The following is a 27,129-nucleotide window of genomic DNA, read 5'->3' as shown; positions in this document are numbered from 1 at the left end:
GGCACATCTTCTAACTCCCTGCGCTTGGGAGCCTCTTGGAGGAAGCAGGAGGCCCGTCTGTGGCGCTGGGGCTTTCCGGACATCAGTGTCACTGTCGCTTCCGACACAGAGGCGTTTTCCTTCCTGCTTCTGTTTCAGCCACATTCCCTGTGTCCATGAGAAGATCCCATGCTCGGCTCCACGGCAGAAAGCTGCAGCTGAGAGGCAACACTGAGCAACCAAGAGGAAGCCTAGAGCAGCGCTGGGCACCCAGGTGGCCCTGTCCGCACGCCTAGTGCAAGAAGCACTTGTTACCAGGACTGGCACCCTATTCCCCACCACCAAGCGTGATCGGCCTCCCTCCCCTGGACACAGGGTGGCAACGCCTCAAAGCTGGGACACGCCGCTTTATTGTCAAACACCATCCAGAAAACACATTTTTTCCTGAATTGGGGGAATAAAAAAAAATATGAAGACCTGAGAACGACTGCTGTGACTTCTCAGCTTTGATGAAGTGTATTCACCCCATCGGTGACATCAAATGTCATGAGGAATTCTTTTCCCTAATGCTTTTGTCTCGTGAAGGGTTTTATGAGGTTTCCACAGGGAAGTACAGGGTGTCAGCTTTCTGGCTGAATTAATTCACCAAATGAATGATGTAAAACTAAACATTTACATCGTTAAAGTCAAGGCCTGATCTGTCTAGTAGGGAGAAACAAAATTTTAACTTCAAAAAGAAGTATCTGTATTATTAAGATAATAACAGGTTTAATCTTCATATCAAAACAAATGGTTTGGGCTTGGATGAGAAATAGCTCTGGTTTGGGGGAGGTTCTGAGCCAACCCTCCAGGATATTTGCTGGAAGGCTCCATGGTTCCATCAAAGCCTCGAAGTTTAAAATCTCCCTGCCATGAAATATCTGATCAAAGGCACCCTTGCCAAGTCACAGAGGTTTGTGGAAATGCCTGTTTGCCCATTTGGGCAGCAGGCCTGTGGCCTGGGCATGGTGCCAGGTGGCCGTTGCTCGAGCCCTGAGATGCTCTTGCAGGTGACACTGTGGAGGAATCACCTGTACATAGGTGGGAAGCACTGGACAAGCCGAGACCAGTTCTGGCCTCAGGAGGCGAATAGGTGCCCTCTACATGCCCCTTTTTACCCATGTCCTGGCCAGCTACTCTGGAGAGCCCACCTCATGGTCTCCTGCCTCCTGGGCTCTTGACCACCTGCCACCCTGAGCTTTCCGACAGCAGCCACGCTGGGCCCACAGCAGGGGCCTCCCTTCCAGCCAGGCTGCGGGTCTCCCCCGACTCCGGGGTCCTCCTGGTTCACAAGGCATCGGCTTCCTCATTTGTCCGCTGGGGATGTTCTAAGGCTCTTCTGGCCTCACCGCTGTGATTTTCTTCCTTCTACCGGGAGGGAAGAGCAGGTAGCCCTGAGCAGGTGGGACCGGGGCTCAACCCCAGCAGGGGAGGCAGTCTCGTGCCCCTGGGGGACCACAGAGACCAAGGACGCCTGGGATTGTGTGATCCCAGATAGTCAGAGCAGGGGGTGGGGGGCACACCTCCGGGACTCACTTTCTAGAGAGGGACACTGAGGCCCAGAGTGGGGAAGTGACTGTAGGTTAGTTCGAGGGCAAGGATCAGAACCGGGGACTCTAGCTCTTGTTCCCCACCCATACACACATGCACTGCAGGAGGACAGGCCTCTCTCTGGGGAGGGGGTGGCCTGTGGCTCCGAGCGGCCTCTGGCACCAGGGAAGGAAGATCCAGCCAGGCCGAAGGCTCGGGCTCATCCCCGCCGCTCTGGGCGTGGCTGGGACCCAGCAGCCTGGGTCTTACCTGGGAACTGCTGAGACCTGCAGACTCACAGGCCGTGCCCCAGACCCATGGAATCAGAATCTGCAACATCTCTGGGAGACTCATTTGCAGACCTGAGGGTGACTCCCTCCAGCTCGGTAAGGCATACCTCCTGGATGTGCCCTCTAGTGGGAGACCCTGGAGCACTGTGGGAGACGTGTGAGGCCCCAAAGCTGCGAGTCTGAGCCACACTCAGCTAATGAACCTCCTTCGGAGCAGGTGGCGAGGGGGCATCAGAAAGGGGAAGTGTTTCAGGATCCAGTAGAACCTTGTAGAAGGCTCTCCCCGGCACCCACACCTTCCTTCTGCCTGGGTCTGCATGGCTGATCATCTCTTGCCAGCAAGCACGATGGCCAGCAGCCAGCCACGTTCAGAACTGTCTGAATGTGGATCTGAAGAGGCCAGTTGTGAAAGATCTTGGAACGTGTGCCCCCAGCACGGTTCCGGTCCGCTGGGGCCTTGGTTGTTTGCTGGGTGACGGTGGGGCTGCTGCCGCACTGGCCTCATCAGCAGTACTCCCGCTCAATGCTGGCCATCAGCTCCTCCTCGGAGTAGTCGTATGTGATGGCTGACTGCCTCTCGGGCTTCTTGTGGCAGCCACCTGGGGCTCTATGGGTGAGAAACACGGACACGGGAAGCAAGATGTTACCTTCAAACTCCACATCTCCACTGGACAACCGCTGTGGCCATGGATGGAATTCTGATCCATCCTCAAACTCAGACGGAAAACCTCTGGCCTGGGGACACATCCTCAACCTCTTCCACGAGCAGCTTCTGACTCATTCTTTGGTTTCACCTCCCGCTGTGTAACCCAAGACCTTCCCCTGTGAGGAAGCCAGTGCCGGCAGTGCTTCAGGGCGAGGGCCTGGGGGTTGAAAGACCTGGTTTGCATCCCGGCTCTGCCACTTACTAGCTCAGTGACAGTTTTCTCTAAAATGGACCTGCATTCCTAAGTTCATTCTGAGGCATAAATGAGACCATGCGTGGACGGCATGTAACCCTGAATCTTGCACCTGGCAGAGCCCTCAGAAAGGTGAACTGTGTCGAGATCCTCTATCAGCTGACTCACTCCTTGTATCTGCACCCTCGGGAGGTCTCGCAGGAGCTGCCCTTACAGGACAGGATTTGGCGTCAGGGTCCTCTGGATTGTGACCAGGCCCCCCACCCACTGGGCAGTGTATTAAGTGACCAAGTCCTGGCTCCTCATCTCACTGCTTGGACTCCGGTTCCCACTGGCCTCGACCCACAGCCCACGCCCTCTCCAGCTTTCTGGTCTAATCTGTGACCCCAGACTCCCCTGAGGAGGGAGGCTGCCAGCAGTCCAGACCCTGGGGAGGGCCTGAGTGGCTCCACAGCCTGTTCCCCGAGGGCACAGCCCTGACGGCACCTGCAAGACTCTCTCCCCTTCCAGTTGTTATGCCAGGACCTGCCTGGGAGTCACCCCGTCCTGAGCCCAGGGTGGTACTCAGCATGCTGTCACCAAAGTCTATTGAGGGAGTGAATGAATGAATGAAGTGCTCCTGGTGAAGGACATCCTGGAAAGTGCATGTGAGGGGAAGCGACCCATTTGTTTCAAAATAAGAATAAATAGCTAATTCTTTCAAGGCGGAATTTAATCCTCCTAACGTCCTTGGGTTGATGAAAACTGAGTCACTGCCAATTATTTCTACAATCAGTAGAAATACGCAGCTGGGACCGAGCAGTGTGGGCACCAGGCTGGGCCCATGTCCTCAGCATCGCCATAGGCATGGGTTTCCGGGTCAGCTGAGCAGAGCTGGCCGCTGGTACCTGGGTCACTGCAGTGGGACCCGGCACCCAGTCCTGCATGGGAGCCCAAGGGGCCGAGCCCCCCTGGAGCTGGTGAGCAAGGCACAGCTGGTGCTGTCTGCAGAACACGTGAGGGGCAAGGGGCCATCAGGGAGGATGGGTAGGGATGCCGAGAGAGGCTCTGGCCTTGGCGAGGGCCGAGTCAGCGTACAAGCTCTCACCGCTTCACCTCCAGGGCCATGATGGAGGACCAGCACCCACCCAGTGTCCTCCTACTCAACAGCAGTGGCCCTGAGGCAGGAAATAGATGGGCCCCCTCCCCATGGTAAAGCAATTGAGATACATTCTCTCTGTTCTGAAACTCCAAGACGAGAATAGCAGGGCAATTAAGGGAGGAGGCTGGACCTTGCACAAACCACATATTTCTCATTCCCAAAGTCAGGAGACCTCCCCAACCATACATGCATAGAAAAGGCTCCTTGGAAGTCAAAAGAGGAGCAGTGTCAAGGGATGTTCTGCCCAGACACCCTTCCGGTAGGATCCATCTTGACTAAGAGATACCTGTGCACACATGGGAGAATCCTGAGATACACAAAATATGGACTGTGAACCAGGTAAATCAGAATGATTAGCCAAAGGAAAATTGGAATAAAATATCCCATAGAAGTGGGGAAAGGAATGGCAATCCACTCCAGTATTCTTGCCTGGAGAGTCCCATGGACAGAAGAGCCTGGTGGGCTGCAGTCCAGGAGCCGCAAAGAGTTGGACACAACTGAGTGACTAAACCACCACCACCACCATCCCATAAAAGTAATTCAAACTACCGTGAGAGCACCACTCAGCAACTCAGGGACTCTCCCGCTGAGTCTGCCTGTATCTATCCACGGACTGCACTCTTCTCCCTCCTAATCAATACTTGACTTGCTTCACTATTTTTCGTCTTTGTGGATATCTTTTCCTGCAAAGCTGAAGGGCCAGGGTCCTTGTTACTGACCACTGGTCTAGTGGCCAGGATCTGGCGCTCTCAGTGCTGTGACCCAACCCATCTCTGGCTGGGAACCCAACCCCCACTCCAATCTGGTGCAGGCCAGGCCACCTACAGCTCTTGGTTTCAGCCCTCCTTCTCCCCCAGGCCCTGTTCTAAATGCCACCAGCCTGTGTTCAGGGTCCTGTTCATACCTCCACATCTTGCTTGTGGCTCTAGCCACCTGGTGCGCTCCTGCCCTCCTCAGTGAAACCACTTGTCCTTCAAGCCATTTAAGCCTCAGGTCCTCCATGAGCCCGCCGGCTGCTTCTGTCCCCTCTTGGACCTCCCTTGAGCCCATCTGAAGAGACCCCACTCTTCAGGGAAAGGCTTTTGCAAATGTTTGTTAAATAAGGGAAACCAGCAAGGTTCTGGCCCCGCAACCATTTGGAATTGGTAATAAAAATGGCTGTTGAGCCAGCGTTTTCACAGCTTCTCACATCCATGGTCTTGAGCACCACCATCCCCTGCGTCCCAGGGACAAGGGCCATCACAGTGACTCCTTAGAGATGAGAAAGCAAGGGCAGATGGGCCGGGGCCCAGGTCAGCCCAGCCCAGCCTCTGGATGCAGGGTGTTCCAGGGGCCTCAGGAATCCTCACACAGCCCAGGGTTGTGCCAACACTGGATGCCTGGAGTCCTCAGCTGACACTTTCCAGGGGGTTTAAATGTGTTTTCTTGCTAACACTGTAATAGGATTATTGGGGACCCACCCATCACCCCTCTAGGCTAGAAACTCCTGAAGGCCAGGGCTGCACCTCATTCACAGATGAACACTGCACACAGTTTCTGGGTGAATGAGTGAGGGCAGGTGCAGAGATTCAGGTGTTTGGGGGGTGGCAGAGGAGGGGAGCTGTGATTCTTGCAGAGATGCACCTCTCTGCCCCATACTTACTCAGAGATATAGCTGCCCTCTGGGTGGTCTTCAGTGCTCTGCTTTGGGGACACCTTGAGAAGGACAAACGGAAGAGGCATCAGAAGGTTGTCCGTGCTGCAGCCTGCCTTTGCACTGGCTTCCTGCTGACACAGAGCTGCTGTGTTCAACCCATGGCTAATAAATCAGAGCTGGAAAGTGGAAAGGCTCCCCTGCTGTCTAGCTCCAACTACCTGTTTGGTAGGCGGGAAACAGGCTGGGAGAGGGGAGTGACCTACACAACTCAAAACAAGAGACCCCCCTGCCCCTTCCTCCCTGGGAGCTACCGGCCAGCAAGCCCCCACCTCTCACTCTGGGAGTGGAGGTCCTGACCTCCACCCAAGCCCTTGCCTGGCAGCCCGCCCTGCTGCTCTGCTGTACCGTGTCTGTCCGGAGTCAGGAGTGCACAGGCGTCGCTCACGTCTGTCTGCAAACTCTCCCAGTGATCTATGCCTGTCCTGTCATCAGCACCTCCCTGTCTCAGTGACCATAGCTTCAGATGAAGCTGGACTGGTCCTGGTTCTTTGCACTTCCAAACATGTGTGTTGGAGTCAGCTTGTCCCCCTTGAGGGTTTTGTTGGGGTTGAATCAATATACAAATCATTCCAGGCAGACTTGATATCTTTTTTAAAAATTGGAGTATAATTGCTTTTAAATGTGGTGTTGGTTTCTGCTGTACAATGAAGTGAATCCACTGTGAGTATACATATATCCTCTCCCTCTTAAGCCTCCTTCCCCCCTACCCCACCTCTATGTCATCGCAGAGCACCAAGCTGAGCTCCCTGCGCTATACAGGAGCTTCCCACTAGCCATCTGTTTTATACATGGTAGGGTATAGATATGGGCTTCCCTGGTGGCTCAGACAGTAAAGAATCTGCCTGCAATGCAGGAAACCTGGGTTCGATCCGTGGGTTGAGAAGATCCCCTGGAGGAAGGCATGACAACCCACTGTTGTATCTTTCCTGGAGAATCCTGTGGACAGAGGAGCCTAGCAGGCTATAGTCCATGGGGTCGCAAAGAGTCGGACATGACTGAGCGACTAAGCACAGAAGCACATAGCACACTCTCTCAATTCACCCTGCCCTCTCCTTCCCCTTCCCCATGTCATAATCTCTATAATAGCAAGTCTTCCAATTTATAAACAGGGAACATCTCTCCATTTATTTAGGAGTTCTTTAATGTCTTTTAAGAAGTCTTAATCATTTTCACTGTAAAAGTCATAGACACCTCTTTTTAAACCAATTTCTAGATTATTGATAATATCTTTTTAAAATAAAATTTTATCTTCTACTTGCTTGTGCAGAGATACGATTGAAATACATACATTCTGTGTTCAGCAGTTTTACTAAGCTCTCGTAATCAGCCCTAATAATTTATTTGTAGATTCTTTAGGACTTAATTGCTTCCCATTCACATTATGTGGGAATAATGGCCATTCAGGTTTTTTCCTTTCTGATCCTTCCATATTTTCCCCCTAGCCTTCCTGTACTGGCTAGGACATCCAGTATTAACCTTGAAAAGAAGTCATGATAATAAGCATCTCTGCCTTTTTCCTGTAGTGAAAGGGAAAATTTTAACTATTTCAAATGTAATATTAGTTTTGCTGTGGCTTTTTTCTCAAGCTGTCTTTCATCAGATACCGGTCTCTCTGCTGGTCATTTCTTCAGCTCTGTCTTACAGGGCACTGATCTTCTTTAAATCTCTAACTTCCTGTTCATCCAAACCATCAGAATCTTTGTTTACAGTGTTTCTCATTTCTACAAGTTCTATTTGGTGGTTTTTCAAATATGCTCGGTCACTTTCTATAGGTCCTTCTTCACAAATAAACATGGCTGTGTGCTCAGGCGCTTCAATCGTGTCTGACTCTTTTGCAACCCCACGGACTGTAGCTTGCCAGGCTCCTGTATCCATGGGATTCTCCAGGCAAGAATACTGGAGTGGGTTGTCATGCCCTCCTCAGGGGATCTTCTCAAGCCAGGGATGGCACCTGCGTCTCCTGCATCCCCTGAAGCGCAGGTGGATACTTTAACATTGTTATTTTTGTTCAATCGCTCAGTTGTGTCCGACTTTTTGTGACCTTATGGACTGCAGCTTGCCAGGTTTTCCTGTCCTTCACTATCTCCCGGAATTTGCTCAAAATCATGTCCATTGAGTCAGTGATGCCATCCAACCATCTCATCCTCTGTCGTCCCCTTCTCCCCTCACCTTCAATCTTTCCCAGCATCAGGGTCTTTTCAAATGAGTCAGTTCTTCGCATTAAGTCGCCAAAGTACTGGAGCTTCAGCTTCAGCATCAGTCCTTCCAATGAATATTCAGGGTTGATTTCCTGTAGGATTTACTTGTTTGGTCTCCCTGCAGTCCGAGGGACTCTCTAGAGTCTTCTCCAACACCACAGCTTGATAACACCAATGCTTAGGCGCTCAGCCTTCATTGTGGTCCAACTCTCACATCTGTACACAACTACTGGAAAAACCATAGCTTTGACTATACAGACCTTTGTTGGCCAATAATCTTTGGTAATCCAAATAAATAACTGAGGCCCTCACTAGCCTATTTTCGTTGTTTTTGTTTCTTCTGATTTTCACTTGGCTCTCCGAATGTATTAGTTGCTCAGACATGTCTGACTCTTTGCAACCCCATGGACTGCAGCCCGCCAGGCTCCTCTGTCCATGGAATTCTCCAGCAAAGAACACTGGAGTGGGTTGCCATTCCCTTCTCCAGGGTATCTTCCTCACCCAGGGGTCGAGTCTGGGTCTCCCACATAGCAGGCAGATTCTTTACCATCTGAGCCATCAGGAACAACTCTCTGGGTGGTTGATTATTTTTTCTTGTCTGATGCTCATTATCCTTGAAACGCTTTGTGGGTGTTCTCTGAGGCCTGAGAGGAAGATGCCTTCCTCTGGGGAGGACATGCACTTGCTCCGTTCAGGCACTAGGGGGCACTCTCAGTCTGGGCCCACTTGAAATTAAATCCAGCAAGCTGGAGAAGGCAAGGGTGGAATGATTTGAAGGAATAGCACTGAGTATATTATCATATGTGAAATAGATCACCAGCCCAGGTTTGAAGCATGAGACAGGGTGCTCAGGGCTGGTGCACTTGGATGATCCTGAGGGATGGGATGGGGAAGCAGGTGGGAGTGGGGTTCAGGACAGGAAACACACGTACACCCATGGCTGATTCATGTGAATGTATGGCAAAACCCACCACAATATTGTAAAGTTATTAGCTTCCAATTAAAATAAAGAAATTAAAAAAAAAATATTTCAAGGAGAAACATCAATAACCTCAAATGTGCAGATGACACCACCCTTATGGCAGAAAACAAAGTGAAAGAGCAGAGTGAAAGAGCTGGCTTAAAACCCAACATTAAGAAAACTAAGATCATGGCATCTGGTCCCATCACTTCATGGCAAGTAGGTGGGGAAACTGAAAACAGTGACAGACTTTATCTTTTTGGGCTCCAAAATTACTGCAGATGGTGACTGCAGCCATGAAATTGAAAGATACTTGCTCCTTGGAAGAAAAGTTACGACCAACCTAGATAGCATATTAAAAAGCAGAGACATTACTTTGCCAACAAAGGTCTGTCTAGTCAAAGCTATGGTTTTTCCAGTAGTCATGGATGGATGTGAGATTTGGACTATAAAGAAAGCTGAGTGCAAAGAATTGATGCTTCTGAACTGTGGTGTTGGAGAAGACTCTTGAGAGTCCCTTGGACAGCAAGGAGATCCAACCAGCCCATCCTAAAGGAAATCAGTTCTGAATATTCATTGGAAGGACTGATGCTGAAGCTGAAACTCCAGTACTTTGGCCACCTGATGTGAAGAACTGCCTCATTTGAAAAGATCCTGATGTTGGGAAAGACTGAAGGCAGGAGGAGAAGGGGATGATAGAGGATGAGACGGTTGGATGGCATCACCGGCTCAATGGATATGAGTTTGAGTAAACTCCAGGAGTTGGTGATGGACAGGGAGGCCTGGCGTGCTGCAGTCCATGGGATCTCAAAGAGTTGGACATGACTGAGCAACTGAACTGCACTGGACGGATTCAGGTATTTTGGACCAGCCAGGTGATGAGAATTGGGGCTGCAGACCTAGGGACAGCTAGACTATGGTTTTTTACCCTCCTGCACTGTTCTGTGCTGCGACGCTCGCCTTGTAGTCCAGTGAGGGTCCTGAACGTGTGAGCGAAGGATCTACTCTTAGTCTCTATTTTCACTGGGCCCTAAACTCCGTCCCCTTTACTGTTGGACACTGTCAGACCCAAAGCTCGCATTCACCTGAGGCAAGCACATTCCAGTGGGTCACCTGCCTCTCTGGATTCTGCCTTCCTTAGATCTGGGCTGGTAATTCCTCCCTGTCTCATGAGCCACTTTATGCTTCAAAGACACTCTTATCACATTAATTATACCCAGAATATTAAACTGTCTTCAGCAGAGGGGCTTGTCTGAATAAGCTTCCTCACCTTGTTCCCCAGCATAAGGCACTTGGCACTGTGGAATCCAGCCTTTGACCTGTGAAGCTGAGCAAGGCCACAGTCCATCCAGACGTCAGCCTGCTTTGTGCAACAGATCCTCCTTGGCACAAGCAGCATCCTAAATACAGACCGCGGCTGTCAAGAACCCAGGAGCCCATGGAACATGGGGTGAGACTTGTAAAGATGCAATGTGATGCCACGTGATGAATTCTATAGCTGAGTTATAAGGTGCTGGGAGGTGCTGGGAAAGCCTACACTCTGCAACAGGAGGGGAAAACAACTCTGAATGGGAAAAACTCTTTCAAGAAGAGTGGAAAGAATAACATTTTAGCTGGAGTTTTGAAAAACTAGGAGTTTACCAGATAGAAAGGAAGGAAAGGGTACTCTGGATAAGGAAGAGCATATGCAAATACGTGGAGTCATCAAAGGCCGTGAATAAGTCTTCATTCATTAATTCCCACGTCCCCTGCTGGGCGCAGGGTTCTATGGCCCATACAGGATATGATATCCCTGCCCAGAGCAGCCCACATGAGGACACAACTGGAGAAAAACCCAGCGCCATTAACATTAACATCAGTTAATCCTCCCCAACAAGAATATCACTTCTCCTAAAGTTTACAGATCTCTATGCAGGGCACACAACAAACATAAAATAGATCCTGAATCAGATTCAATGTCACTTTGATGGGTAGTCATAATCCTCAGTTTGTCTATATAGCAGTTGGGGTAAGAGTAAAGATAGCACAATGCAGAAAAGGGTTCAAGGCCCAGTTTTGCCATTTAATCATGATGTGCCTTTGGGTGGACTGTGAGGCTCTATGAGCCTCAGTTTACTCATCTGTGTAATAGGTACTTAGCCTTGAGGGCCACAGAGAGAATACAGATTGTCTGTCTCATCCTTAGTATAATACCTGCAAACACCACAAAAAACATCTGACCCAGCGTCCAGCCCAAAGTAGCCTCTGACCCGGCCTGGCAAGAAGAGAACCTGAAGGTGTGAGGAGGAGGAGAGCCCAGGGAAGATCTTGTGTTCGGGGCCTGAGAGGTTCAGGACAGCACTTTCTTCCCCGAGAAACTAGTGTTTCTTGGGGGTTGTTACCCGAGGTGCTGAACAGAAGCGAGCTGACCCTGGGTGTATCGGCCACACAGGACCCGTGGCGTGGTCCATGGTGGCCAACCCACTACTGTGGGCATCCCATGCCCTAGCTAGAAGAGCCTGTCCTGCCCACCTGGCGCTCTCTCCATGTGGAGTTGGGCTGCACAGCAAAGGTGCACAGACTTGGTCCTGGGATACCTGAGGGGCTGCTGGACGCTGGAGATCTGCCAGGGGGAGTCAGTGTTCCCCAAAGATTCCTTTGAAAATTCACCGTGCCTTTGGGGAGTGCAAAGATGAAGAGCAGATGCTTCCCAGGTCAGCAAGGAATTCACAGTGGAAAGAGGGGGTGATGAACATGAGAGCAAGCAGGGAAAATCACGTGTATGCGCACACACACACACTTGCATACACACTTGCACACACACACTTGCACACATACACACACGCTCACCTCCTCTGCCTCCTGAAACAGCCCATTTCAGCTCAGGCAGCTCAGACTATCTGAAAATTCTTTTAAATTTCTTTTTAATAAAAAATTAATTGTGGTGCAATACAGAGCATCTAAAATGTATGATCTTAAGCATTTTTAAGGGTACGTTTCAGTACTAGGTGCATTGACATTGTTTTACAACCAACCTCCCAAACTCTTTTCATCTTGCAAAACTGAAACCTATCCCAACCAAACTCTCACCCCCCAATCCCCAGCAATCACCATCCTGCTTTCTGTCCTACAAGAGTGACTCCTCTGGACACCCCACCTGAGTGGAAACATGCAATATTGTCCCTGGCTCATTTCACTTAGCATAATGTCCTCAAGGTTCATCCACATTGTAGCCTATGCCAGGACTTACTTCCTTTTCAAGGTGGAGTAATATTCCTCTGTACGTATATACCATGTTTTATTTATCCATTCATCCACCAAGGGACACTTGGGTGGCTTCTACCTGTTGGTTATTGTGAATAATGCTCTTATGAATATGAAGCCTCTTTGAGATCCTACCTTCAGTTCTCTCAGGCATATAAGAAAGCTTTCTTTTACTGACAGCAATCTGCCTCCCTGCAATTTTCAGTCACTGAGCTTAGTTATAGTCTCAGGGACAACACAGAAGGAAAGTAATACTTTTTACCCAACCATTCTTCAGCGATTTTTTTCATGAAGTCATCCAGTAGGGACCCTAGTTCTTTCTTGCCCATTTCTGCTGGAACCAGCATTTGTCATCACCAGATGGGGCTTTTCCTTTCATCACCAGATTTTGTAAGGGTTGTTCAGATATAGTTTCTGCCCTCAGGAGGACAGCTGAGGGACTTCCCTGGACGTCTAGTGGTTAGAACTCCACGCTTTCACTGATGAGGGCCTAGGTTCAATCCCCGGTTGGGCAACTAAGATCTCATAAGCAAAAAAAAAAAAGGCAACTGAGTGAAAGACTGCTCAGATTGGAATCAAATATTTGCATAATCAGCCTGTTTCCACTTCCTTGAGCTGTTCTACTCACTATTAAGGGGGACACGCTGCTGGCCAAGCAAGATGGCAATGACGTATGAGGTCCATTGCGTACGAGGACTGGACACCCTGAAGCTGCACTCAAACGGAAGACCATACTCTTTCTTTTATAACTTTCCTGACAGTTCAGCTTTGTTCTTTCACTTTTTTACCCGTGTTTCTTTCTGCGCTTGTGGTTTGCATGTGTGGTTCTTTCTCTCGTTAATCTGTCTGTAACTTGACTTAGATGCAAAACGCATTAGACGCCCTCCCAGCTTGACCCACCGTGGATCTCCCAGAAGATCCAGCTGGTGGAAGCTTCACAGGAGCTTGGATGAAGAGCAAAGACACAGCAGCCCCTGGTGGCTGCTCCAGGCCAAGTGCAGACGCAAGCTGCCGCCTCCAGCCAGCTGCCTGCCTGCCTCTCCTGGTCAGTAGGACAGACTTCTGTCCAACCCCAGGGAGGCTATGGCGCCTGGGCTGGGGCCATGGGAACCGGGCTGAGCTCAGGGCGAGCGTGTGACGTGTCATCACTCCGGGTCTTGGGGAGGCTGAACCACACCACACCACGGCAGAATGAGAAGCAGGAAGCATATGTGGAAGAAATGAATAAGATGATTTTTTAAAGCCTCCCATGTCTCTTACAACTAGGGGTTTTGGGAAAAAAGTGAAGTATCTATAGAAAATCCAGTACATATTTTATTTAACAATATGTGGAAATTCCATGGACAGAGGAGCCTTGTGGGCTACAGTCCATGGGGTTGCAAAGAGTTGGACAACACTGAGTGACTAAACCACCAGCTTTATATCCTGCTTCTTTTGTTCTTAACATTTAGGTTTTAACAGTTTTATACGTGTATATGTACATATATCAACAATATATATAATTAACATGGGACAAGCTGTAGACATTTAAATAATACAATTTGATAGGTTTTGACATGTGTGTAGGACATGGCAACCCACTCCAGTATTCTTGCCTGGAAAATTCCATGGACAGAGGAGCTTTGTGGGCTATAGTCCATGGGGCTACAAAGAGTCAGTTACAACTAAGGGACTGAGCGCGCACACACCATGATCTTACTGACATAAAAGATACATACAAAAGAGAGAGAAAACTGGAAGGAACTACATCAAAATAGTATCAGTAATATCTGCAGAGTTTACTCTGAAATCTTTATTTCCTTTATATATTACATATATATATATATTGTTTTCTCACTTTTCTACAATGAGCAAACATTCTTTTACAATTGTAAAGTGAAGCTAATTATAGGGCTCATCTTTTTATTTAAACCCTTTCATAAGTAAGGTCATTTTAAGGATTTTTTTTATTGGAGAGAACAGCCAAGAACAAAATTTTTCTCACTCATATGTATATTACCTATTCTAACTTCAAAAATAAACACTTAAAAGTAAGCATAACCTTTGCTGGGTTGGACTCATATTCAGTGACTGGGACACATCTTATACAGTCAGGGAAATGGGTGAAGGCTCCTAGACCCAGGGAATGGAGACTTATTTCAGAGAAAAACAGCCCCAGAGGAGTGGGGGAACAAGCGATAATCCCTCCTGATGGCAAATTGGTTCTGTCAAAACTCTATTGAACTTGTCTGGTGGTTCAGTGGCTAACTACTGTGCTTTCATTGCAGGGGGCCTGGGTTCCATCCCTGGTTTGAGAACTAGATCTTACATGCCGCAACTAAGAGTTCACATGCTGCAACTAAAGATCTTGAGTGTGGGAAAGAAATTCTAATATACACAGGGCTCTACAGAGAGTGTGTTCAGAAAGACTCGGACTGGCTCTTTCCAACTGCATGGGCTTGGCCAAGAGAACTGCCTCTCCGGGGCTTCTCCCCTCTCCTGTGACATGAAGTTAGAGGAAAATGACAGCAATTCTGCAAGGACCTATTCTGACAAGGATTAAGTAAAACAGTGGATGTTACGAGCAGGGTCTCGGAATAGCCTGAGTAAATAGTGGCTGTATTACAACATATTAACAGTTTCTGAGCAACTGTAAGTGAACCTCAGAGCAAATCAAAACTGGTCAGGACAGGGACCAGACCTCATTCTGGGTCTTTTTCCTCTTTGTTCTTCTGCCTCTGCCCCTGGGTGACCAGCAACATGCTTACATGCACAGGCTCATGAAAACGCTCAAAGAAAAGGATGCTGGTGACAGATGTATTAAGTAAATAATAGGGAGTCTCCCAACTTTTAGTAAAACTGGTATGATCCCTAAGCATATAAACATCTGAATGAACAAAGAGGCTGCCGAAAATAACATTCAGGGCATATTATGAGGGCAAGGTGGAGTACCTTTATCAGACAAAGGTTCTGATGAGTTTGCATGAGGAACACTCGGGATTACTGAATGTTAAAAAAAAATGTCACTTGGTTGTAATTAATAAATGACTATGTATTAAAAAACAAAAGTCATTTGGTAAAGAAAAATGGGGCAGGCATTAGAGCTGCTGTGAGTAGAGCATCGGTAGTGCTAGACACCTGGAAAATGAAAAAGGCATATAACATTCCAGGTTTGTTGTTGGGGCCTGGCAGACTTGTTACAAACTCTGCTCCCTCCACTTACTGGCAGTGTGGCTTTGGGTATACGATCATTCTCTGGGACTAACATGGCTTTGTTTATAAAACAGAGAAAGCACTATTTACCGATTTCTTAATAACTCATAGTCTTAGAAAATGTCCAGTCGCCAGAGACCCAATTAAAAGGCATAAACTATAAAGCAGAAAGGCTTAGACTCCACACTTGGCCAGATGTGCGTGTGTGCATGCTAAGTCGCTTCATTTATGTCCAACTCTTTGCAACCCCACGGACTGTAGCCCCCGGGCTCCGCTGTCCGAGGGACTCTCCAGGCGAGAATACTGCGGTGGGTTGCTATTTCCTTCTCCAGGGGATCTTCCTGACCCAGGGATCGAACCTGAGTCTTTTATGTCTCCTGCATTGGCAGGAGGGCTCTCTACCACTAACGCCATCTGGGAAGCCTCCACACTTGGCCATGCAGGTAGTTAACTTTCTACCTGAGACCTCTAGAGCCAGGCCATGAAGCACCTTCAGCCGTTTTACTCAGTCTCCCCAGAACTGAAAAGAATGGATAGGACTCGGGAGCATCTATTCTGCTATAATAATCTAGGACTCCAGGATTTATTCAAGAAATATCTATGGCACAGAAGATACATACTATCCACACACAAAAGAGCAACACAGCTGCGGATTTCACCTCCTAATGTCTCTTGACTCCATCTCCCCTTCAGCCCTCTAACTGCCCTGCTTTACTCAGGACCTGCTTGTGTGGACCGCTGCAGCAGTCCCTCGAGCCATCTTGCCCCTTGTCTTACTGGGCCCAGTTCGTCCTCCCCATGGTTGTTGGCCTAACCTTTCTGAGACACAAAATACCACTCCTCTTAGCCCTTCAAAATACCCATGGTTTTTATGATCAAGTCCAAACACCTCAACCCAGAACACTCCTAGCATGACATGTCTGGAGCCTGGCATTCATCCTTCCCGCTCTCTTCAACTCCACGGTTAGCACCCACATCCTGGGTACCACGTGCCCCAACTACCATTGCCCACACTCAGGATTCTCTTTGCCCAAATGCTCTTCACTGCTTGTTTGCCCAGCTAGCACCATAGACCCTTCCAGATCCAGGTCAAGCCCTGTCCTGCTGGGATGCTGATGTGACTTCTCCAGGGGACTGGCTCCTCCTCCAGTGGACTCTCTAGATGGACTGCCCACCGGTGTTCCACTCTGTGGATCTCTCTCGCCCATTACACTGTGAACTTCTTTAGGGCAAAGACTGTGCCATCTGTGTTCATCTCCAGCACCAAGAGTGATGCCCAGCACACAGCAGATGCTCAAACAATACCAGAGAAATGACTGAAAGGGTGAATAAGGCAGCCCCAGCACCCTAGGAGTTTCTATGATACTTAGCCAATGAGGGTGGGACAGGGGGTGAGATGGGAAACTCTCTTTCTGTTTTCATTTTCACTTCTGAAACTTCCAAAGCACTTGAAAACTGAACACAAAGATTGCTTCCATGCCACCTCAGAATTTCCCCCGAATTTCTCAACTGTTTATCCCTTTTGAGGGTTATATAACAGAACGCTGATGTAATCCTAAAGGAATCTTGTTATATAATTCGGTCCCTCTTGCTGCAGCTCACTTTGGGAGGGTAGCAGGGCGTGGGCAGGAGGTGGTCAGGGGAGGAAGACCCCGCACAGTCTAGGCTGGTTCCATCCTTTCCACCTCTCCCCACCTCCACCTCTCGGAGGAGCTTCCCACTTTCTCCTGCTTGTTGGCTGCCCCCAAGACACTTCCCTCCCATCCCCAACAGTCATTAAGGGGGGCGCCTGTGGGACTCCAGGGCAGGGGGCCGTCTTGTACATCCTTCCCAAGCCCAGGAGCTGATACTACTGATCTCCTTCATTCAGCTGCTGGAGTGGTGGCTACTGCCAAAAGACAGTGCTCATTTGTATTATCTTTTTCTAGAACAGCGGGGATGTTATTACAAGTGTTCTGGAAGAGAGAAGAGGGAAGCCAAAAAGAAATTGCCCAGCATCTTAAAAATAGCCAGCAGGATGCGAGTTGCTTGACAACTCACAAAGTTGGCAAAGATCCTGACGCCTCTGTCGGGCGCTGGGCTTTGCTACCACTGTTTGGCTACCGGTCCCATTTCCTAGGATTCTTCTCTGACAGTGCCCTGGAGGCTGGCTGAGGGGGGGAGGTACCAGAGAGACAAGCAGCCCCCTGGCCAGCTCCTACCTAGGCTGGAAGGAGCCACAGTTTAAAAAAAAAAAAAAAAAGGTGGCCTCTGGCCAGAAGAAAGCCCAGGAGATGCTTTTCTGCTAAGGGATGTCTGGGTCCCTGTCTGGGTCCCTGTCCAGCTCCCTGTCAACCTCCAAGTTGGAGGCAGTTAAACCAGCACCCAGAAGAGGCAGAGAGACTCAGAGGGGATGTGTGGGAAGGAGAGGCCGTGCAATCAGCAAGAGACCCCGGTGGGATTCGGGGACGGCCAGACGATGGGTGACACCGCGGAGACAGGGCACTGCGCAAGCCCAGGGAGCCTGGCAGGGACTGGGGGCGGTGGGAGGAAAGGGGGCGAGCAGGGAGCGCAAGGCGGGACGGCGCCACGGGCTGGGGGACAGGGGGGGGGGTGTGGGCCGGCGGGGAGGGCACCCCCGACCCGGGCGGGAACGGGCGCCGCGGCCCCCACACTCACCAGTCTCCCGGCGCCGGCTGCGGGTCTGGGCCGCGCCGGGCCCCGCGGGGCCAGCTCCTCGGGACCCCAGCCCGCCGACTCGGCCAGCAGCTGGTCCAGCAGGCGCAGGGTCTCGTCCCCGCCGTCGGGGGGCGCCGCGGGGCTGGGATCGGTGCCGGCAGCCGCCTCCGGGGCCTCCTCCCCGGCCGCCGCCGCCGCCGGCGCCGAGACCGGCGGCCCCGTCCCGCCCTCCGGGACTGCCCCGTCGGGCCCCGCCGGCCGGCTGTCGGGGCTGCGCAGACGCCGCAGGGCGCGGCCGCTCCGGCTGCTGCCGCTACCCATGACGCGCCGGCGGAGCGGGCGGGCGGCGGGACTGGAGGAGGCCCGGAGGCGCGCCGCTCGGCCAGGGGCGGGGGGGAGGAGATCCCGGGCCCGGGACGCGATTGGGAGCGGGACGGGGGGGTTGGGGGGAGGGGGCGCGCCGGGCCGGGAGTTGGGGGTGGAGGTGATCCCAGGCCCGGGACTCGATTGGGGGAGGGGATGCGAGCCGGACCGGGGGCGGGGAGGTGCGGGGGGCGCGCCGGGCCGGGGCTTGGGGCATGGAGGTGATCCCGGTCTGGGACGCAGTTGGGGGCGGGGATGCGAGCCGGACCGGGGGCGGGGCGAAGCCGCCGGTGCGGGGAGAGCAGGGCCTGATGTCACGGTAAGGGGACCAGAGCCCGGGACCAGGGGGAAAGTGCGAGTAGGCGCGCCTGGGGCTGGGGTGCTGAGCCGGGCCTGGGGCGGGAGGAGGGGCCGGGGTGGGGACGAGATCCCACGGCGAAGAGGCGGCCGGGGGCGGCTGAGAGCGGGATGCTGGCCCGGGCCTGGTGGTGGGGGCCGAGACCCGGAGTGGGGGTGGGGGTGGGGTGGTGAGCGCTCTGGGGGAGCCGGCGGCCGGGGCCGGGGACCGAGGGTCGGGTCTGGGGGCACTGGCTGGGGGACGAGGGCACTGGAGCGCGGCATCCTCTCCTCCGACTTCTTCCTCCCCGCCCCTCCCCACCTTGGGTCCTGCGCTTCCTTGCGGGGGTTTGCCCTCCAGTCCCTGGCTCCTGGGGACTAGGGACCCTCCTGGTCCCCGCAGCCAGTTAAGAACTGAACACCCTGAAGCTCCTACCGGCGCTCGGGTGAACTTAGCCGCGCTTTTTCGTTCCTTTATGGAAAGCACTGCAGGCCAACCCGGCCTGCCTGCGGTGGTGATGCGTGCGGAGGTGACTCCTCGGTTCGGTCCAGCCCCAGTGTGGAGCGCATGGGGACGTCTCCTGTCCCAGCCTCCTGTTCCTCAAAGGTTGAATTGGGGGTGGGGGGAGGACGGTAAAGATACCTCTGAGGATGGAGTAAGATGACACAGGTGCAGGGCCTCGCACCCTTTCATTTCTGCCCTTCTCCCTCGCACGCATGGACAGACCTAAGACAGGACAGAAGGAGGGAAGGGAGCGACTCTTTCGGACCGACTACCCCTCCAGGCTTTCAGCAAGGGAGCAGGCAGCAGGAAGTGGTGCCCTGGGCTTCCTGTCCCTCGGCTCCTACCCCAAAGGCGATCTGGTACCTGAATGCCAGCCTCATTAGAAACCCTCATCAGAAAGGTAACCACTTTTGAGAAAGAAAACATTTAAAAAGAGACACGGAAAGCATTCTCTCTCCCCGCAGGGAAAAAGCCAGTAGGTACTGATCATAATTAATTCTAGCTTTTGGGTCACTGGATAGTAAAAAAGAAAGAACAAAAACGTTTATTGTTTTTAAGTGAACCAACCCCAAAAGAACAGCAGCAAACAGGCCAGACGTGTCCAGTTCAAACCGAAGCCGATGGTGTAATTGTTGATTGTGCTTGCATTTTATTTAAGACTTCTTTCTCTCCCTTTGTCACTTATTAAAAAAAAAATCTAACCTCTCCAAAGCAAGACAGCTCCAACATGGTGAGTTTTAACTCCCATCTTGACATTAACCTGAATCCAGATGGGGCTGCAGAATAACTGTTAAGATGAATTTTGGCTAACCTTTCTTTTTTTTAAATGTGCTGTCTTAACCATCCAGATGCAGGAGATGGGCTACCTTATCTGGTGTCATTTGGGTGTTCTGAGTTCACAGATGTATCTAGTTTGAAGCTATGGATATAAGTTTTCTCTTTAAGAAAACAAATCTCATCTTGAAGTTCTTTAAGCCTGGGGAAAAAAACATTCATCATACAAATTTTTCTTGTACCAAGTTCAACTAAGCTTAATCATTTAAAGGAAAACATGTTTTACTTCTGCCTAAGTAGCATCTAGTCATGTGACTCATAGTTTAAATATATCCAGAACTCCCTGTGTTCACCTCCCAGGGCAACTGATTTCTCTGATGGCTCTTGATTCCAACCCTGTTTCCCCAGACTTCTCTGGCTCACTGGGCTTCAGTGAGCATAACCGCCAAAGCCTGTGTTCTTTCCACTCTGAGAGTGTGTTTAAAATCAGCCACATTCTGGGATTGGCTTCCATTTATTCATGCTTAAAACCCAGATTGATTTTATTAGCACCTTCCCATAACAAGCAAACAGCCTGAATTTTCCCACATGACCAAGGCTGCCTAAGATCTTATTTAGAAATAAACAAGAATCTCTTTGTCCCAAACAGACAAAGGAATATTGGGGCATTGAAAATGGGTCTGATCCCTCTTAGGGAAGCATCCTGGCAGCCACACTCCTCCAGCTAAAGAACTTCTTTTTATATATATAATAAAATTTATTTATTTTTAATTGAAGGATAATTGCTTTACAATAGCATGTTGGTTTCTGCCAAATATTAAGATGAATTAACCATAGGTATACCTATGTCCTCTCCTTCTTGAGCCTCCCTCCCACCTCCTTTCCCATCCCACCCCTCTAGGTTGTTACAGAGCTCCCATTGGAGTTTCCTGAGTCATACAGCAAATCCCTATTGGCTATCTGTTTTACATACAGTAAAGTGTATGTTTCCATGTTACTCTGTCCATACATCCCACCCTCTCCTTCCTCCCCCGACCCCTGCCGTGTCCAGAAGTCTGTTCTCTATGTCTGTGTCTCCATTGCTGCCCTGCATGTAGGTTCATCAGTCATTACTAAAGGACTTCTTTATGTAGTGACTGGAGTGGTGGCTGGTGAGGGGGTGGAAGATGAGGCTCCTCTTGGGAGCTGTCTGCTTAAACTCCCAGAAAATAAGAACATCCTGCAATGAATAAAGTAAACTTCGGGAAAGAACTGCAGTTCTTGATACTTTCTGCAGGATGTGTGTCCTGAGTGATGTTTCTCTTGGCAATGGGACTAGCCTGGTATCTGGAAATGAAGGAGGTCCTCTCCTTACTGCAGCCTGGGGGCCACCCTCATTGCAGTAGGCTGCCAAAACCTGCTCCCTTTTCAAAGCCACACTCAAGTACCCTTCTTCCAGGACCCTCCAGATCTCTTCTCCCTCCTGAGAACCAGTATAATTTCCCACCATTCCTGCCCATCCCAAGCTATTATATAGGAGAGAAATATTGTGTGGGTGCAGGTCATTATGAATATGCAGAAGGATAATGTTTGTATTCAGATGAGAAATGAGACAGTATTTGAAACACAGGCAAGCCAGATTTTAGTTTTGAATGCTTAATCAGTAACTTGAGAGAGCCACAGTGCTATCAATTATTGCTGATACCTTTCGAGGTACAGCATCTCATATAATTGCTATTGTCTTCTTGCAAAGCTCCAAGGGTTTGCATCCTGTTTCATGGCTTCCCCACAGAGAGGGGTAGGAGAAGTTGCAAGGGAGGGTCAACACCATTCATTAAGGACTATTAATGAGTTACAGAATTCTTTTGTAAGATTTACTCAGAAAAATCATATCTTGCTGGTGAGAGGTTGCTGTGCAGCACCAGCTGGGGAGCCCAGTCTGGCACTTTGTGATCGCCTTGGAGGGATGGGGTGGGAGGAGGTGGGGAGGGGAGGGGGAGGGGGATGTGGGTATAATGATGGCTGATTTGCCTTGTTGCATGGCAGAAACCGACACAACACTGTAAACAATTTAAAAACATATATTTAAATTAAAAAATAGAAAAAAAAAAACATATCTTAAGTCCTCAGAACTGGCATGTTTGCATCATGATTGCTTTGGCTCATTCTATAACACTGTACAAGATTCTGACTCCCTGCAGTAAAACGTGGGTGACTTATATCCTTTTGAACAAAAGGTAGGAAACAGGATTCCTGATGCAGATTTTTCCATTAGTTGACCAGGTCTCACTGCTTAAAGAGACATCTCCAGGCTTCTGGTTCAAAAGGACAGAGCAGGCAGAGTTTGCTTCTCTTGTTCCTTGTTACTCTAAAATTAAGATATTGAAAAAAATAAAAAATAAAAATAAATAAATAAATAAATAAAATTAAGATATTGAAGTTTAAAAAAAAGGAAGTTCAGAAAAAGAATAAAAGGAGGGGGAGTTGGGGAAGGAATTGTAAAAGGGAGAGAAATCCACAAATGAGCGATTTCCACACACTTTTGGAAGATGGAAAGCTGACGGTAGAAAGCTGCCAGAAGAAATAAGAAGAGAAGTGACAACCTAAGATAAGCTGTTGGGGGCTGGAGGGGAAACGGGGGTCGGCCTTCTGACAGATGTGGCTTGGGACTCTTCCTGTGGACGTTGCATCACCCCGAAACCCCTTCATGAATGAGGAAAAGGGACCAGGTGGCTGGCGTGGCTCACTCTGCTTCTGTGGGAGGAAGACTCTTTTCCTACTGAGCTTTTACCTGGAGTGTGGAGCTGTGTGTTGGGGGTGGGTATTTGCTGCTCACTCTAGAGTGGGGGTCCCCTGGGTTCAGGTGCTCACACCTGCCCACTGAACCGTGGTGACGGCTCCTGCAGAAGGACTGTCCTTCCCCGGGGTGGTGGACAGGGCAGGCCTCCTGACTATGTAGTTCAGTATCTGCTGGCCTTGGTGCGCCCGGTCTCCTCTCCTGGCAGAGCCCCTGCCCAGAGCCCACAGGCTGCCTTTCCTTTCCATAAACTCATAGTTTCGAGTTGGAGATTTGGAGGCCACTCAAAGCATACTCAGATTCCAGGCTTTGGTAGGGTGATTTATCACCCTGACTCATTGGAAAAGACCCCGATGCTGGGAAAGATTGATGGCGGGAGGAGAAGGGGACAACAGAAGATAAGATGGTTGGATGGCATCACCGACTTGATGGACATGAGTCCGAGCAAACTCCTGGAGTCGGTGAGGGACAGGGAGGCCTGGCTTGCTGCAGTCCATGGGGTTGCAAAGAGTTGGACATGACTGAGCGACTGAACTGAACTGATCACCTTGAGGAAATTGTGTAGCAGGAGGGGAGGTGGGGAGGGGGCAAGGAAGCCTGTGTAAACATGGCCATTAACATGCTCTGCTTATCACAGAAGTCAACCTTTGCAGTACTACTGGCTAAAAGGAGGGTGTAACATGGGACTTCCCTGGTAGTCCAGTGGTTAAGAATTGCCTTGCAATGCAGTGGATGTGGGTTTGATCCCTGCTTGGGGACCTAAGATCCCACATATGCAGGGCAACTATCCCATGCTACAACTACTGAGGCCATGCGCCCAACATAAGATCCCGCATGACACAGTGAAGACCCAGTGTGCTGTCACTAGACCTGATGCAGCCAGTACATCAACACATTTTTTAAAAGAGTAACATACTTGAAATGTCCCACTTTAAGCTCAAACGTTGTCACCAAGAATGGCAATTCTGCAATGTGGAAGTTGTCCTATTTGGATGGTCCATTCTGCACAGAAACAGCCTATGGTCCCAGAGAGGCGGCAAAATGTACAGTTCCCCACTTCCCACTGGAGACCTGAGAATGAACTAGTGAGTTAATGAGCTGAAGGGACAGAGGTCTCTGCTTAAAGCTCAGGTTAAACATTAAATCTCTTGACTTGTTTGTTCACAGCTCTTTAACTTGTCAAGTGGAGCTGAAGTCCTATCCTGCACAACTGTTCCTGATGAACGCTGGTGAGCTGTTTGCACAAGTTCTCCTGCTGGGAAGGCTCTCAGGAACACAACTTCCTCCTCTAGGCCATTGACCACCTCTTCCTAAGAGGCTGCCCCAGTTCCCTTCCAGGCTGTAACTCACTGAAGGAGCCTCTCAACAGCCTTCTGAGGTCCTCCGTTTTATGGACGCAAAGCTGAGGCTTAGAAGAGCGGGATACCTAGGTTCTCAAAGCTAGTAAATAGCAGAGCTGGGACTTGAACCCAGGTCTGTCTAGTCCACAAGATCTTTTCATCATGCTAACTATGCCCAAATAAATGAGAAACCTAGCAGAATAGACAAGTTGACCTCTGAGTAGAAGGAACTACTACTCTGGTACCCAGGGCTACCATGCAGGGAGAGTGACCAACCATTCCTGCTTGCCTGGGTCTGGGGGTATTTCCAAGTCATGGAATTTTCAAGCAGATGAGTAGATCACCCTCCATGTAGGGTTGCACAGGTTGCTCATGGAACAAACATACCAAACCAAGCAGCAAGTCGAGGCTGCAATCCTGCCACCTTCCATTTGCCAAGCTATCCCCTGGGAAGCAGAGTTGCATCCCCCTAGACAAGGGCAGCATGGGCTCACCAAGGCTCCACCAGTTCCTCTGACATTGTTGACCCAGAACTTTAAGTCGTTCAGTGATGAAGGTAATGACTTCATTTTAAACTAAGCTTTTTACGCTGTCTTGCCAAAGAATTTCTCCCAATCCCTGTACACGCACGCACACAGCGTCAAAACACAAAGTCCCAGTCATGTTTTTACGAACTAGTGCGGTCACAGATGGGAAAGGAAGCTGGAGAAATATAGTAGATCCAGAATGCGGTGTCTGGTGGTCCCCAGTACTGCTCTGCAAACGCTTCCTCCTGGATGTAGGAGTGGGATGACTTCCCCTCATGGGACTGGACGGTCCTGGGACAATCTTGTTTGAAAAAAAGTGAGTGTGTCATTTATGGACTAGAGCAGTCAATTCTGCTGAAATAGCCCCTCAAATTCTCTTTCCACCGTGGAGACGGACCATGTCCAAGCTGGTGGCAGCTCTCTCAGTCAGCGTTCCGGAGCATCCGCTAAAGAACTCATCTTGAGGTCTAAGAACTAAATCTTGGCTGTCCCAAGCCAGTTCCACTGGGGCTGTTTCTTCTTGTGACATAATCCAGGCTATTGACAATGATAAAGTAAAGACATTGACACTTGGGGCTTCCATGGTGGTCCAGTGGCTAACACTCTGAGCTCCCAATGCTGAGGGCAGGGGGTTCGTTCCCTGATAAGGGACCTACATCCCACATGCCCCAACTTACAGATCCTGCTGCTGCTGCTGCTGCTGCTAAGTCGCTTCAGTCGTGTCTGACTCTGCAACAAAGATTGAAGATCCCATGTGCCACAACTAAGACCCAGTGCAGCCAAAAAATAAATATATAATTTTAAAATAAAAAAAAAATCCCCCCAAATATAAAAGATATTGACACTCAATTCTGTGAATGAGGCAGGGTCCTAGAGAGTGAAAAAAGTCAGGTTTGTAGTTGTCATGGACCACTATTTTCCTGGGGACTTAAAACATGAATGTGTTTAATAGTCAAGTTAATCTTAAACATATATATATATAATATAATATATATCTTTATATATATTTAGTAAAAGTTAGTTTAATGGTAGTTGTGATGGTTAATCTTATGTGCCAACTTGACAGATCTAAGGGATGCCCAGATAGCTGGCAAAACATTATTTCTGGTTGCGCCTGGGAGGGTGTTTCAAGAAGAGTCAGTGGACTCAATATAGCCGAGGCCTTCAATGCAGTTGAGGGCCTGCAGGGAACAGAAAGTGGGGGAAGGAAAGATTCTCGCTCTCTGCCTGAGCTGGGGCATTGTCTTCTCCTGCCCGTGGACACCAGCCGTCCTCATCCTCAGGCCTTCAGAGCCAGACTCACTGACGTCACTGACTTTTCTGGGTCTCCAGCTTGCAGATGGCAGGTTGTGGGGCTTCTTGTCCTCTATAGCCCTGCGAGCCAATTCCTGTGCTGTGTCCTCTTGTATGCATCTCTTTATGTATTCTTTCCGGCTTTCCAAGTGGCTCAGTGGTAAAGAACCTGCCTGGCAATGCGTGAGGTGCAGGAGACATGGGTTCAATCCCTGGGTCGGGAAGATCCCCTGGAAGAGAAAACGGCAACCCACTCCAGCATTCTTGCCTGAAAAATTCCACGGACAGAGAAGCCTGGCGGACTACAGTCCATGGGGCCTCAGAGAGTGGGACGCCACTGAGCACAAGTATCCTGATGGTTCTGTTACTCTGAGAGGCCTGACTAATACAGCAAGTCACATAAAATCTCTGAGTAATAAAAGAGGCAGATTTCCTTTCCTACATTTTTCCCCTCACTTTTTAACATAGCTTTTTATTAACTAGTGTTTTAAACTACAAAGCATGCATGCTCATGGCAGAGGGAAAAAAGTACAATGAGTGCAGAAAGATAAATGTATAAATAAAGCATGCTCTATACCACAGGCCATCCGGGTCTCCCGAGGTAATCACTGTTAACAGTTTATTGTGTTGGCAACCCACTCCAGTATTCTTGCCTGGAGAATTTTATGGACAGAGGAGCCTGGCAGGCTACATACAGTCCATGGGGTCACAAACAGTTGGACACGATTGAAGTGACTTAGCATGCATGCACATGTATCTTTTTAGTGATTCCTTTCCTGCATTCCTCCCTGAGGAGGGCGTGGCAATCCACTCCAGTGTTCTTGCCTAGAAAATTCCATGGACAGAGGAGCCTGGCGGGTTACTGTCGATGGGGTCACAAAGAGTCGGATACGACTGAGCGACTAACGCTTCCTACATTTGTCAAAAGGTTAACACCTCTAGTGTTAACCTTCATACATCTCTAGTGTATGAAGGTTTACTTCAAAGACCATTTGTCAAAAAAAAAAAAAGGAATTCCCTGATGGCCCAGTGGTTAGGACTGTTTTCACTGTGGAGGGCACAGGTTCAAGACTTGTAGATCATTTGTCTTATGAAGCCTGAAATATGTCCATCTGGCCCTTTACACAAACTGCATGGAGCCCTGGTTTAGTTGAAAGCGCTCTGAGTTTCGTCCCAGATGATAGGGTTTATTCATGAAAGAAAAGGAAGTTAATATTAACCACCTACAGTTTTTAGTAACTTATTTCTGCCTTCATACCTAACTCAGCGTGCTCCCTTGGGGCCCCAGGTGAGATTGTTGAGTTATGAAACCCAAGGGAAAAGATTCTTGTAGACAAATAAGCCCTTTTAATATTTAAATTCCTTCTTGTGTGTGAACCAGAAATGAGA

At 49.6% G+C, this 27,129-nt stretch overlaps 1 protein-coding gene and 1 long non-coding RNA gene across 5 annotated transcripts; one reads left to right on the top strand and one right to left on the bottom strand.

Moving 5' to 3' along the window:
- Positions 1-366: 366 nt before the first annotated feature.
- Positions 367-18,147, bottom strand: CYS1 (cystin 1). 2 transcript variants are annotated; one of them, XM_040224941.1, is made up of 3 exons: positions 17,827-18,147; positions 5,521-5,573; positions 367-2,451 (listed from the first exon to the last, which is right to left on the bottom strand). In XM_040224941.1, the coding sequence occupies exons 1-3, from the start codon at positions 18,145-18,147 to the stop codon at positions 2,343-2,345; spliced, it is 483 nt and encodes a 160-aa protein (XP_040080875.1). In that variant the 3' UTR covers positions 367-2,342. The 2 variants fall into 2 exon arrangements, with proteins under 2 accessions (XP_040080875.1, XP_040080876.1); XM_040224942.1 differs by having other exon boundaries at positions 367-2,445.
- Positions 18,148-18,478: 331 nt separating this feature from the next.
- Positions 18,479-26,319, top strand: LOC120851878. 3 transcript variants are annotated; one of them, XR_005718427.1, is made up of 3 exons: positions 18,479-18,508; positions 19,251-19,430; positions 23,748-26,319. It is a non-coding gene; the product is annotated as an uncharacterized LOC120851878 (long non-coding RNA). The 3 variants fall into 3 exon arrangements; XR_005718428.1 differs by lacking the exon at positions 18,479-18,508 and adding an exon at positions 18,769-19,132; XR_005718426.1 differs by lacking the exon at positions 18,479-18,508 and having other exon boundaries at positions 18,769-19,430.
- The last annotated feature ends 810 nt before the right edge of the window (positions 26,320-27,129 follow it).

The sequence above is a fragment of the Oryx dammah genome, unplaced genomic scaffold (genome assembly GCF_014754425.2).
Source record: "Oryx dammah isolate SB20612 unplaced genomic scaffold, SCBI_Odam_1.1 HiC_scaffold_25, whole genome shotgun sequence".
NCBI classification, from domain to species: domain Eukaryota; kingdom Metazoa; phylum Chordata; class Mammalia; order Artiodactyla; family Bovidae; genus Oryx; species Oryx dammah.
This window is presented reverse-complemented; position numbering and strand designations above follow the sequence as displayed.

Coding starts and splice junctions, on each gene's coding strand:
- CYS1 (XM_040224941.1), bottom strand. CDS start 18,147: ATGGGTAGCGGCAGCAGCCGGAGCGGCCGCGCCCTGCGGCGTCTGCGC. Junction 5,574..17,826: donor CAGCCGGCGCCGGGAGACTG/GTGAGTGTGGGG, acceptor GTCCTTCTCAAG/GTGTCCCCAAAGCAGAGCAC. Junction 2,452..5,520: donor GAGGGCAGCTATATCTCTGA/GTAAGTATGGGG, acceptor CGTGTTTCTCAC/CCATAGAGCCCCAGGTGGCT.